Source organism: Calidris pugnax, unplaced genomic scaffold (genome assembly GCF_001431845.1).
Source record: "Calidris pugnax isolate Ruff unplaced genomic scaffold, ASM143184v1 scaffold573, whole genome shotgun sequence".
In the NCBI taxonomy this organism is placed as follows: Eukaryota; Metazoa; Chordata; class Aves; order Charadriiformes; family Scolopacidae; genus Calidris; species Calidris pugnax.
The window spans coordinates 398156-411812 of record NW_015091316.1 but is presented as its reverse complement, the minus strand read 5'-3'; the positions used below and the strand labels follow the sequence as shown (position 1 = coordinate 411812).

Below are 13657 nucleotides of genomic sequence, written 5' to 3'. Positions count from 1 at the left end.
CATCCTTCCTTTGCTCCATTTTGCTACTTAAAATGCCCAACACAAGTAAGCATTTGCATCAATGCTTAATATGAAAGAATAACGGATATCTTATAACTGTTTCTTCCAGACCACAGATTACCCTAGTTAAATTTGATTATGGTTTTGTAGATCTTTATAACAATAGAAGTTGGGTTTGGAACTAGGCTGTGTTCAGATTAGCACCAGTGTGCTTAATGTTTTATATTCTTTTAAAGGAAATAGATAAGTTACTATGGTCTTGTCTGGACCTGTATTATTTTGATTTACATTATTTTTGCTTTCTTAGAGTTCCTTCCACCTGCTTAATTGTCCTCTGTTTCCTGGTTTCACTGTCCCATATAAAGACACTGTGATTTTTATTTCATTTGAGGAAAGCTAAGGGATGGCAGCCGTTTGGTTTAACAGAGTGAAGCTTGGACACTGCTTTTGCTTTCTTCTGATTTTAATTATTTACCAGATTAGTCCTTGCGGCTGTGAGAATGGCAGTGTAAAAGTTGGCAAGTCCACAAAAATGTGCTATCTTATATCTCAGCGTTGCAACTTTCATGAGTTGAGGTTTGCAAGAGGAATTGAGAATGAAGAGAATACCAACAAAAAAAGCGAGTGCTATGAGTTATTCACATGTTTACTTATAAACAGTGTTTTCTTAAATCTTGAGTTTTAATCTTGTGTCGTATCAGGTATGAGTATTTCACTACTAAATGTAAGATTGTGTACAGATTCTAATTATAGACTTGTAGCTGATGTTTGGTCTGAATCTGTATTTCCAAGCTCCTCCAAAGATTTTTGCAAAGGTTCATTTCTAAAGCAAGTAGCACAAAGCAAGGGGTGTGGGGGAAGCCCAGAATACAGCTTGCAGCTATTTTTCTTTAGGCTTGAATGAGAACCTCTCTCCTGGGAAAGAAGTCCCAAGGCTGAGTGACTCAAAATGCATGAAACACTTAGATGACTTTTTAAAATAAAGCTTTGCTGTACGTAAGCCACATTGATTATATGCCAGTGTGGTCATTTAATGCTGTTCAGCTACTAAAAGTATTTCCTAATGATGCTTTACCTTTAATGGGACAAATCACTGTAGTCCTCAGCTAAGTAATATGTTGTTCTGCTGATTATTAATACAATATTATCTTAAGGCTGAAGGGCTTGAATGCAGCTTAAACTTCTGCTTAGGTTGTGAGTTTTACCTGGCTTATCTTTTCAAGGTAATTGTTGACCTTTCACTATCTTGAGTGGTCAGCTCACAGCAGGGAGAGAAACTGATATCCGGCTAAAGAAGCCTGATTTGCACAATAATTTGAAGACCATTTCCATTTTTGTCATCCAGTTGCAGAAGTAGGCTTCCTCTCTGATGGCTCTAGTCAGTTTCCTTGTATGTTGCCTTGGCAGAGAGCTGAGAAGTCTTTCATATGGTGATTGCTACATTAATTACTTTAATTTTTGTGTTAATTTCATTTTCAAAAAGCTGTCTGCTTTTGGCAGTATCACTTGGGTTTGCTCATGTAAAATGAAGTACTGTGGTGACAGGCAGGTCTGGTGTAGGACTAACTGGCTACAGTGAATTGAACTGTGAGCAAAAAAGATGAATTGATGCATCAAAAAGTTTTTATATTATTTCAGGTAAATCTGTACATTTAAGTCCCTTCCCTCTAAGTAGCCCTTTATTTCTAGGGGCCTGATTCCGAGTTTCTGACAGAACTTGGTTTGCCATTAAAATCAGTGAGAGTTGATGAAAAAGCCCTAACCAAGGAAAAATGTCTGTTTAAGTGTAGGACGTACAGATTGCTGCAGGGATTTGCAGCAAAGAATGTGTTACAACATATTCAAAGGTGGCATTGGAAAGCTTTGAATTTCAGCTCTTTGGTAGGGCTTTGGCAATTCACAGGGTGACTAGTTTGCATTTTTGATGTAACAAAGACAGTTTTAAAAACAAACCTTACTATTGCCAGACCTGCCACAAATATCAACTAGGTATCTCAATATATTTTTACATTGTATTTATTTATAAGGATTAATAGGTGCTCCTCGTTTGGAGGCTGTACTGTAATTTTTTTGCAACGAGGTCTTCAGCTGCTGCATGTGTTCCAGTGTGTAACCTGTTTGCAGCCGCTGGATTTACAATACATGCCTGCTGAGTGTGGTCCTTTGGCCAGCCTTTTCAGAAGTCTTCTATATAGAAGTTCTTCTTCTATGTACAGTTGGGTTTTTTTTCCTGCTCTGCCTTCTACATAAAAGGCGTAATTTCTGAAGTGTACAGTGCTCTGGGTTTTTTGTGTGTTCTTTCTAATGGTTTGTACTGGAAGATATGGGGAGTGGAGAACAAATGCTTTTGGTGGTTTTTTTTTTCCCAAGTCTAAGAAGATGGGTTTATTGGGAGGGAAATTGTCTGCTTTTTAGACTTATATTTTCCTCATCTTCTGTATGTTTTGTATTTTTCTGCGCTACGAGTAATGAATGGTACATAGTCCCACAGGGGATGCGTGAAGTTTTTAATGTAATGTTTTAATGGAACAATAGTTATTAGTCCTTGAAATGAGAATATTTTTAATTTTTCTCAAAGCTTATATTTAACTTTCACTTGACAGAATGACAGGAATGGAGACTGAAACTCCAAGAGACAAAGCCATGGAAGAAGAAAGCACTGAACAGAAAAAGGAGAGAGAGAAAAAAAAGAGGTCAAGGGTTAAACAGGTGCTTGCAGATATAGCGAAACAAGTGGATTTCTGGTTTGGTGATGTTAATCTCCACAAAGATAGATTTCTCCGAGAACAAATAGAAAAGTCCAGAGATGGGTGTAAGTTTATTTTCACTGTATTTCACTAAACAGATATGTTTAACTTTTTTCTTCACTGTATTGCTGGTGACAGTTAAAAGTTATTTTGAGGTTCACGTCTACTCCTGGGATAAACAGTAGTTTCATGCTGGAAACCGGCATTAGAATTAGCAGCTCAGGAGGCAGAGCTTGCTACTAGTTTTTATAAATTGTATTTAGTGTTTCTCTTATCTCCTTTACCACCAACTGTAAGTTAAAGGCATCTGCCAGGGTGGAAATGACTGTGTGGGAGACCTGATTTTCTTTTTTTAACTCTGTATAATCTTAAGAACAAGCAAACAAGGAGAACTTTGCCTTGGAGATAGAGTACTTGACTTGCAGAGTAGATATATGCAGAAATTAAAATGTCATTTGGATTTGCAGTTTAGATATAGATAATTTTGTGTGTGTGTGCTGCACAAGGGCGGTATCTTAATAAAATGTGTATTTGCGTGTAGGGCTACTGTGGGTCTCTTCTGTTTAGCTGATTTTTGACATGGTTAATTTGATTTCAGAGTAGGAAGTTGGACTTAGTTCTGAAACTATTGGCTGGTTTCTAAAGAAGAAATTAATTTACAGATTAGCTGCAGTGACTCGTATGCTTTTGCTTTAAAAAACAGTGCCTGTGTGTTAAATGCAATCTATCAGAATGGCAGATGGACTACTGTTGTGGTATGTTTGTAAAAAGAGGTGGTCCTTTTCCATGAAACCACCACCAACAACAAAAAAAACAGTTTCCAGAAGTGTTTACTTATTTTTAGTTTCTTAAGGAGTCCATATTTATTTGAAGTGTAAATCATTAGTCCAGTTGCATTGTGTGAGAAGTCTAACCTTCGTATAGTCCTCAATTACATTGAACATCAAGTCAGCTTTAAAAAAAAAAAAGGCCTTCAGAGGAATAAAATTTCAGCTACATTTTCTAGAGATATTAGAGCTTGGGAATCTTTATCTTTTTTATTAAGAATAATACTACATAATTTTCTGTCAAGGTTTTAGCAGCATGACTCATCGCAACTGAAGTGCTAGCAGGGGCTCTTTTGTGTTGGGAAGGCTGGGTTAAACACTTAATTGAGTACTTGAAGGAGAGGCATGTTTTCAATGCAAATTGTTTTTGTGTTGTAAAACTACATCAGAAAGGGGGGTTTCTTCCTTTCTTTTCAAAGACAATAGTTATCAGTGGGGAGGTAAAGGAACAAAATTCCTTTTGATAAAGGTTAGCACAAAAGAAGATTAAACATAGGTTTACTTGAAACTTTAATTTTGATGGTAAAAAATTTCTGTAAATCCTTGGCAGCATGGTTACATACGGCACTTGAGACTTGCAGATTGTTTTACAAAAATACTAGTTCAGTCTTAATGTCAGATTAGAAAACATAACTAATGTTTTCTAGATTAACCCTATTTCATCATTTGCACCTTTTTTATCCCTAGATGTTGATATATCACTTCTTGTTTCTTTCAACAAAATGAAAAAATTAACTACTGATGGGAAATTGATAGCTCGAGCAGTTAAAAGTTCATCTGTTGTAGAGGTATGTAATATTTCGCTCTTGTATTTGCTGATACTGGAGCAATAGTGATAGAGGTACTGAAGTAGGCAATAATATTATGAAAAATGCTTGTTCATTTCTCGTTACTTTTAGTTGGATTTAGAAGGGACTAGAATCAGAAGACGCCAACCTCTGGGTGAGCAACCAAAGGATGTGGATAGTCGTACAGTCTATGTGGTAAGGATGTACTTTTATATGCATTGTCTCAGGCAGAATGCTTTATTTCTAACTATGGAAACTATTTTAAACTTTCTTGCTGCTAAATCCTTAAAAGTGCAAACTCCACTGTGTATTGTCTGTGACGATCTAATTGTATAGTGTTGTTTACTGTATTAAAAGCAACAAAACCAACATAAAGTGGCTGCATAGTTTTATCAGAATTAGAAGATTGATTTTCTTTGAGGACATCACGGATTTAGTACAAGAAACATTTTACATTAAGCGTAAAAGCTAATAGAATTTGATTGTCTCTTTTGTTTGTTTTCCCTCCAAAATGAAAGGACAGTGTGAGAGAGGGGAATGCATTACAGGTGTATTGAACCTAAGGCCCATAGAGTGGGGTTAAGGTACATGTTTCATGCAGTAAATATTTTTGTACTGGAAATGTATCTGTCCATCGGTATTTTTTTTAATGCAGGGAGGGACTACTGTTGTGCAGTGTGTAAGGGAAGTAAATTACATAAAGGCCAGGTGAGCGCTGGCAGTGACCATGGCAAGAAGGGGATTAGTTTGGTACGCCAGTTTCTTGTACCATCTTATATCATTTTAAATGCTGAGCAATGAGCTGCTGCATATTGTAGTAAGTAAAGGTGCACTTTCATTTAGCTATTACTGCTTTCACTGGGCTTTTCTAGTTAATGCCACTAGAGGAGCAACACTGCTACCAAGAAACGTTTTCAGATTAGTGATGTAGTCAAAGCTTTATAATAATAACTTTATTAGTTTTATCAAACAGAATCTGTCTGAGTTTGCAAGATAATCAGGGATACTTCAGAAAGTACAATCTGATTTTGGAATCTGTTAATGCAAGTGCCTCTGGTTTTATAACATACAAAAGTCATTCTTTTAAAGGCAGAATGTACTTAAATGAGCGAGTCTTATTTTTAGGAGGCTTTAAAAAAAAAAAAATCCTTCTAATAGCACCCTATCCTGTGACCTTGATACTGAATCATTCATTTCTTTTAATGAAAATAGCTTGTGCCGCTGGAAAAAATCCACATATCAATGTGATATTTCAGATGTGTCAGAGTGGAACAGCTGTTGTCATATTGTTGAACCACTTAAGTGGTAGTGTGGAATGAGATCTGATGGTTGAACTGTCACTTAATTAAAATCCTGTGCAATTTTTAAATGGAATTGAAGCCAGTGTGGAATTCCCTTTGCCTCTAAAGCAAGCTTCCAGTAGTTAATGTCAATTTAGGTATATACCTGTAGCTGTTAGCAGATGAATTAGTGATTTCAAGCAGGCACCAAGCTTTCTGTGATGAAGGTACATAATCATGCCCAAAATGCCAGCCCATCCAGGTAGAGCGGAGATGGATTACTCTCATCATTGCATTCTTTAACAAGAGCCCAGAAAAGGTTATTTGTTTTTCTAAGTACAGTGTGCCAGTCATTGGATTTCCCTAACATGACTACAGGGACTGCTTAGAACTTCTCAAATATGTTTTCTGTATCATTTTTGGAAAAGATATTCCAAATTTAATGAGCTACATAGTCTATACATTGCCTAAATAAATAGCTAAATGGTTTTTCATTTTAAGCTTTTCTGTAAGACCAAAATAGATAACTGGTATGTCTTGGTAAGTTTTTTTCCTTTTTAATAAAATACTAAGGATGGGTTTTTTCCTTTTTAATAAACTATTTTACAAGGTATCTGCCTTCTATATTGCAATTGTGGAAATGTTAAGCCATGTTAAATGACTCATAGATAGCAAAAGAGGGGAGCAGAACTAGTTGGAGTTAGTAAGTTTTGTTTCATTCTGGAGAATGTGAAAGAAAGATTAATACAAAGGTTACAGATGAAGTCTCCACTGTGGAGGATTATCTCCAACAGTAGCATGTTTTCTGAATTTATGCAGGAAGTCAGAGCTTTATTTCTGAATTGTGACTTAAAGTTGTGTTTCTTTTAAGGAATAGCAACATCATCAATTCACATTTTTTACAATATCATTTATTTTAGGGGGAGTTTTCGTTAAATTTCTCTAAGCTTACCATTAGTAACTTTTTTTATAGGCTTGAACTTAAGCTACATGTTGACGTACAGTATTGTTTTGTACCCATTCCCCTGGCTTTTCAGCTTTCTACCAAAAACCACAATGAAACATTTTTCTTAGGCAGGCAAAGTTAATGCAAAAATGGTTTTCTACCTGAATGTGGTAAACAATGTTTTCCTACAAGGAAAACCTTTTACTGCAGTTAACTTGGAATGAAAAAAAAATAACGAAGTATTGCTGAATCTCCGTTGTTGTTTAGGCATGAGTTTGAGAATAGTGTTTTTAATGGTGTGCTGTTGGGTCTATTTTGAAATTGGTATGACAGGATTTCTCTTAGGTAGGTGAAGGGAAATACCTAGGAACTGAGACATGATGTCTACAAGCTGCTAAAATATGTTGCTGTATTAAAGAGTTCGTAGAAATAAAAAGAAGTTAGTGTTATTTTTCAAGAAGCTGGCTAAAAGTTTCTGCTACATCTCATCAACTAGGCCAAAAGCGCTAACTGCTAAGCTTTAAAATGTCAGTTACTGGCAGGGATTTATCAGTTTGAGTAGTGACTTTTTACTGACCTACAAGAATTCTGTGATACCTGGCTTACCAAAAATTAAACAAAAAAATAAAATTCATGTGCTTTGAAGTGGATAGTTTTAGACAATGCAGAATTATGTTTGCTTTAAGGTCTTAAATTTACAAAGATATTTCATGTTGGAAAGATACAGCTGCAGGTGAGGTCTTGGTGTCTGTTACGGGAAGAAGATAAACATCTAAATTATAATAAATTTGCTAGAGGTATATGAATGATTAGATACCTGCTTTCAGATCGCTGTTTCTACTTCCTGAATACTATGACTTCTTGACAAGAATAATTACTGAAATAAAAAAAGTTTCTCAAATATTGTCACATCAAACTTAAATATATATTTTGGTGACAATTTCTTTTAATTAAAAGATGTAGTAAACCATCTGATAAAATGGTAATACTGTAGTGAGAAAATGATTTCCTTTTTTTTTATTTTTTAGGAGCTGCTTCCCAAAAATGTCAATCACAGCTGGATTGAGCGGGTGTTTGGGAAGTGTGGTAATGTAGTTTATATTAGTATCCCCCGGTATAAAACTACTGGTGATCCAAAGGGATTTGCTTTTGTTGAATTTGAAACTAAAGAGCAAGCAGAGAAAGCTATTGAGGTGAGTAAATGGTGCCTCTGGTCTGTTAACATTCTTCCTGATTGTCACTCAGTGATCTAGATGGTGTAGTCTTTACTAGTTCACCTACTGAATCTTAGAGAAATTCCTAAAATATAACAAGTTAAAAACTTAGCAGGAGTTATGTTTATGTCTCCTCCCCCAAGAACTCCAATCAATCCCATGATTCTTTAGAAGGGTAATTCTGTTAATAAGCTGGAGACTTAGTGGAAGCATAGTAGGTATTTTTTTCTTTTTAAGAGTTTGGTTGGCCACTCTTGGCATCTTTTATGGAAAGAGAGATTTCTGCATAATAATACAATGGCTATAAATTTCATCAGACAATCATGGCCGTACCATACCTGATTTTCTGCATTTAAATGTAATTTGAAAGTTTTAAACCATTTACCTTTCAATAGCATAAAGATAACATGCATAAAAATATCACACTAATAATATGAAATCAAGCAAGCTCTGCACTTAAAAAGCAAACCACAAGAAGAAGAAAAAAAACCCACAAAACCCACCATACCACTGAAAGAACAATGTATACTTCTGGAGTCATGAGAGACTACATATTTCTCGAATGAATAGATGATTGTTGCTCTTAACTTGTTTCTTTAAAAAAGAAAATATTTTTTTAGTAATGGCTTGTGGATTTTACTATTTAATTTTTTTTTAAGTTCTTGAATAATCCACCAGAAGAAGCGCCACGGAAACCTGGGATTTTCCCCAAAACTGTAAAGAATAAGCCTGTCCCTACACTGAATACAAGTAACAGCAGTGTAGTAGGTAAGTGTTACTAAGTTAATGGGATCAAGATGCAAAGTGTTTTGTGCATCAACTTCTGAAGAGAGAATTTTGAACTGTTATGTTACTGTAGTCTAATTGCACATTTCTTAGAAACTTGATAAAACTGGATGTTGCTGTTTGTTTGTTGGCCAATATAGGCTTAAGAATGAAAATGTAAATCTAAGATACATAAACTTCTACCTATTTGCTTTCCTCCTTGATAATGAACTTGATTTCTTTTTTCCTCTTTTGCAAGCTACCACCATTAGCCAGTTAGGCTGACAGAGCAGCTTTCAGACTGTACAATAAATCATTATCTGGAACATTTAGCATTAGCAAAAGAAAAATTTTACACATTGTTTTAAAAATATTTAATATTGAAAGGAAAGAGAGCAAAATTATACATAAACATGAGTGCTGTTCAGGTGAGTTTGTGATAATCTGACACATTTCAGAGCAAACCCGGTGGTGGTGTTCTCTCTGCTGTAACTTTCTGTGAGAGAACTATGAAAACAGTGGATTTTTGTCTGTTTTCCTCTTTGGAACTCCTGCTGTTTCAGCAGAGCAGTCTATAGCAGAATTAACCTTTTAGAGTATATTTACAATTCCACTTGTGTGATTGATAATGACTCGTAAAAACCTGGAGGATATTGTCTGAGAAATGAATCCTGAATTGAGCGTGTTTCCAGTATATACTATTTATTATAACTTAGCAGTGTTACAAGTTTACGTAGCCACTTTGAGCTCTGAACCATTTTTCCTTGTTTCTGATGACATAATACATTTTCCCAAGCTACAGACATCTTCCTGTCTTTTTCATAAGCTTAATGATGAGTCATGTTAAATTCCTCACTATTATCACTAGTTCTTTGTTACATTAGTAACTTCTAGGACAAAAAAAAAAAGAAAAACCAAGCTTTTAAAACCCACTTAAGATACTCTTTACTGCTTTGTACTGCATCTTGCCTATGACACCTTTGAAGCAAGTAGACAATATTGAAAATAGAATTATTTTTTTCCAGATTGGTTAAGTTAACGTTTTTTAATTTAGTAGGCCAATAGTTGTTCATTATATAACATGATAGATTCATTGGGCTGAGTATCTCCTTTTATTCTTGGAATACAAACTGGTGGTCTCTTTTTATTTTCTTGTCTTTGTCATATGGCCTGGAAGGAGGAAGGTATCCCTTCTCAGAGACAAGTAAGGGATGACACAAGAAAATGTGCATTTGTTAAGGAGAAACAAATAACTCTAGCTCCATTTTAATTTGAGAGTAAGTACTTCAGGAATCCTGTAGTCAAGCTACCCTTGTGACCTAGAGGTCTTTCACACTTTCTGGGACTGAGTGTCTTATTTATCCTTTTTTTTCTCTCCTGCTTAAAATGCTTAGGAGGAACTTTGGGACAATGTATTGCATCTTTCCTGTAGTTAGAGATGGCAGAGACAGGCGTTTCATTTAACATCCCAGATTATCATGACGTGGTATCGTGATTGTTTACTTAGGTCAATTAATCTGATCTCGTATTTAATCGTTGGTAGTTTTAAATATTGTATTTTTAATACAGAAGAGAAGAAAAAGAAGAAAAAAAAGAAATCCAAAATCAAGAAAGAGAGCAACGTACAGGCAGCTGTAGAGACAAAGGAATCAAACACCAACGCTACAACAGACCAAGTACCCAAGTCAAAAAGACATAGGACTTCATCGGAGTGTTCAGAAATGGAGGGAACTGAGACTCACAGGCAGCCCTCAAGAAGAGAGAAGAGAAAATGGGACAGAACAGAAAGCTCAGAGGGACCTTGGGAAAGCAGGCCAGGGAAGAGAAAAAGAACCAGCTCTGGAGATGGTGAGACATCAACCCCAAAAGTCAAGAAAACTGTTAAAAAGGATGAAGTTCATCCTGTGAAAGAGGAAACAACAGAAGCTCCGAAGGATTCCAATGGTAAAGTTCATTGTATGTTTTTTTAATTACTTTCATGATCTATATGCATGAATGAAATCAAATGGCAGACTTAGTAATAAGGGGAAAGTCTAGTTAAGGAGAAAAGCTCGATTTAAAGGAGCTGTGTTCTTTGCAGTTGAAATAGGATTTTTAGTGGCCTGAGTGAAGTAACTAGGAATCTTGATTCTCTAGAGGGTAACAAGCAAGTGGGGAAAGGGGGATTGCAAAGAACATGGTTAGAAAGCAGTAAGAAATGTATCAAATATCTGTGTAACACAAATTCATTTGTGAACTGACTTTTGGAGGCTGATAGGTTTATTAATTGGATTAATGATTATTGAGTAACCCTTTCAAGTGCTGGTGAAATATTCAGATGCTGAATTTCTCTCTGAAAGCCTGAAGAATTAACTGGGAAAACGTTGTTCTGCTTGGGTCAGTAGGTGAAAAATGGTTGATAGGGTGGAGGCCTACCAAAGTCAGCTAAGGAATATGTGTTGTTCCCTGCAGTAAAGTTTAAACCTGGTAATGAGTCATTACAGGGAGATAAGTTGCATGGAGAACAGGAAAGAACTTTCAACACTAAAGCAGGTAAATCTCATCAGAAGTAAAAACAGTTCACAAAGAACTCAATATCAATAGAACTTCACTGAAGAAAAGTATGGATTAAACAGCCTATGCAAATGGTGACAGTATAAGAGTCTAGATAAGTAAGATTAAACAAAAAGCTGATCCCAGTTTCTTACATGAGATAAGGAAAAAAAAAGGGAATAGATGGGATTAAAAGCTGCATTGAAATCACGTTTTGGTTGATGAGGATCCTTGATTAGAGACTTAACCTGGGTAGTTGAGAAACAGTTCACTGAACTGTTTTTTATAACAAAGTAAACAATACTATGCAATATTCATTCAGGCTTTATTCTATAATACCTGTTATATTAGAACTAAACATTTTTATTTTGGACTTTCTAATGTAGACATTTCTGCAGAAGAGGACAAAGATAAAAAAGACACATCCCTTTCAAAATCTAAAAGGAAACACAAGAAGAAGCACAAAGAAAGACACAAAATGGGTGAAGAAGTCATTCCACTCAGAGTACTCTCCAAGTAGGTTATGAAACTAAGCTATGGGGCTAGCTTATGGTTTACCTAGTGGATGGGGAGGTATCTATTATAGATGCTTCATAGCCTTTTTGTAGCATGAGACCATTGCATTTTCCATAGTTTCACTAATTTAATTGATTATTTTTTTTCTCAGCAGTACTGGGTACTCACATAGAATAATTCATTTGCCTGTATAGTGGTGGGCTGGCATAAAGCATCCAGCCTTTAAAGGGGTGCTTACATAAAACATCTAATGAAGAGCATATTAGATGTTATGAAACATCTTCTAATGAGCAGCAGGGAGGAGGGGTGGGTGGAAAGGAAACCTGACCCCGAGTGAGATCAAGGCGAAGAATCCCAACTTCTCCCAATTGATGTATCGACCAACTCAAGTCCAGGATTAGGCACAGGCTGGGTGGGCTCAGCTTCCTTGGTCACAAATGATGTATTAAATTAAATGTCTGGGTAGCTTGGCAATTACAATTTTGCATTTAGTTTTTTTATTGTGGTTTTAATTACAAAAAGCAGTAGTGATGGCCTTTTTGGCCTTACGGTAGCTTTTTTTTTAGCTATCCAACTTTTGGCCTTTTCTCCAAACCTGGGGCATTTGTAAGTGTGTGGTATCTTGTATTTCCTGGACTATTGTCAGTTACAGGAAACAAAGTCACTAATTGTGCATACTTTATTGAAATCCATTTCTAAACAGTGTTTCGGATGTCTGGAGTATTTAATTAAATGATTGTATGTCTGACAGGCCATCACCATTGCTAAAGTGCAATTCCAATTTTTATTTAACAGAGTTGCATATTAGCAACAGTATTAGCCTGTAGCTTAAAAGGTTGAATTACCGGAGTTTTCTACTGCTGTGTGGAGTTCTGCTTGTAGTTCTGTGTGCCAGTAATTGCAAATAACAAACAGTTCCTCAGTAGTTTGTCTACGGACCAAGTCATGGCATTGAAGAAATTTAACAATATTGATGTCTGCAATTGTTGGGCTCTTAGGAGTCACCACAACTAAAACATGGAAGCACTTACTTTTTAGGCATCCAGCAAGTACCTCCATGTTAAAGTAGAGGGGGTCCTTGCCATCTTGTGCTTATACCTGGATGCAAAATTGTGCTTTCATTAACACAGAGTACATGTGCATTGCAGTATGTTTTTTCAGTATCTGTTTTGATATATTTCCTAAAAGGAGGGAAGTTTTTTCAGTTAAGGAAAAAAAGGATTCACCATCACCAAAACATGGAAGCACTTACTATTCGGGAGCAAAGCAAGTACATCCACATTTAAGTTGTGGGGATCCTTATGTGGAAACTAACTAGTAACTACAAAAAAAATAATAAACAGACAACGAAGCAACAACACCCCCCCAAAATAAAACCATACCCTATGGTATACACAGAATTCTAACAATAAAACCATGCACGTATAATGCTATAAGTAGGCATCTTTAAGCTGTAGATAATTTTTAGAAACTAAGAAAATTAGGATCCACCGCCACTGAAACATGGAAGCACTTACTTTTTTTAGGCAGCAGGTACCTCCATGTTAAAGCGAAGGGAGTCCTTTTTAAAAACCATGAAACTTGCTTAAAATTATTTAACACAGGCCACCCAAAAAAAGAATCTTGTTCAGTAATACTTGCTGCATTTGGTTCTTGTTGGAGAAGCATGCCTTTATCTGTTACAGCCAAAATTCTTCTTTCTTGTTTTCCCGGATCAAAAAAATTTGCAACTGAAGTGTATGGAAAAAGAAAAAATCCGGGATGGTATTTCAGTATTGCGATCAGGATTCACCTCTACTAAAACATGGAAGCACTTACTTTTTTAAAATCACAGAAAGCACCTCCATGTTAAAGTAAAAGGGGTCCACAAAAAAAAACCCAAACCAAACACGGTAGCTATCAATGTTGCTTGTCTTCTTCCATTGAGATTCGGAGGCTACTGCATCAAACAGAGAAATAGTTTTTATTTTAAGTTAGCTATAGCAAACGGGGGGGGGAAGTTTTAAAAGAGCATAAGCATTGCAAATACTTGCCTGAGTCAT

The 13657-nt window shown here is 35.8% G+C and overlaps 1 protein-coding gene across 1 annotated transcript in view; it reads left to right on the top strand.

Moving 5' to 3' along the window:
• Positions 1-13657, top strand: part of LARP7 (La ribonucleoprotein domain family member 7) — a 28305-nt gene that overhangs the window by 1845 nt on the left and 12803 nt on the right. Inside the window, exons 2-8 of the mRNA XM_014960937.1 lie at positions 2604-2812; positions 4262-4362; positions 4474-4557; positions 7617-7781; positions 8462-8570; positions 10137-10511; positions 11486-11615. Of these exons, the coding sequence (XP_014816423.1) occupies positions 2605-2812; positions 4262-4362; positions 4474-4557; positions 7617-7781; positions 8462-8570; positions 10137-10511; positions 11486-11615 (1172 nt within the window). The 5' untranslated portion in view covers position 2604. The remainder of the gene's footprint in view (positions 1-2603; positions 2813-4261; positions 4363-4473; positions 4558-7616; positions 7782-8461; positions 8571-10136; positions 10512-11485; positions 11616-13657) is intronic.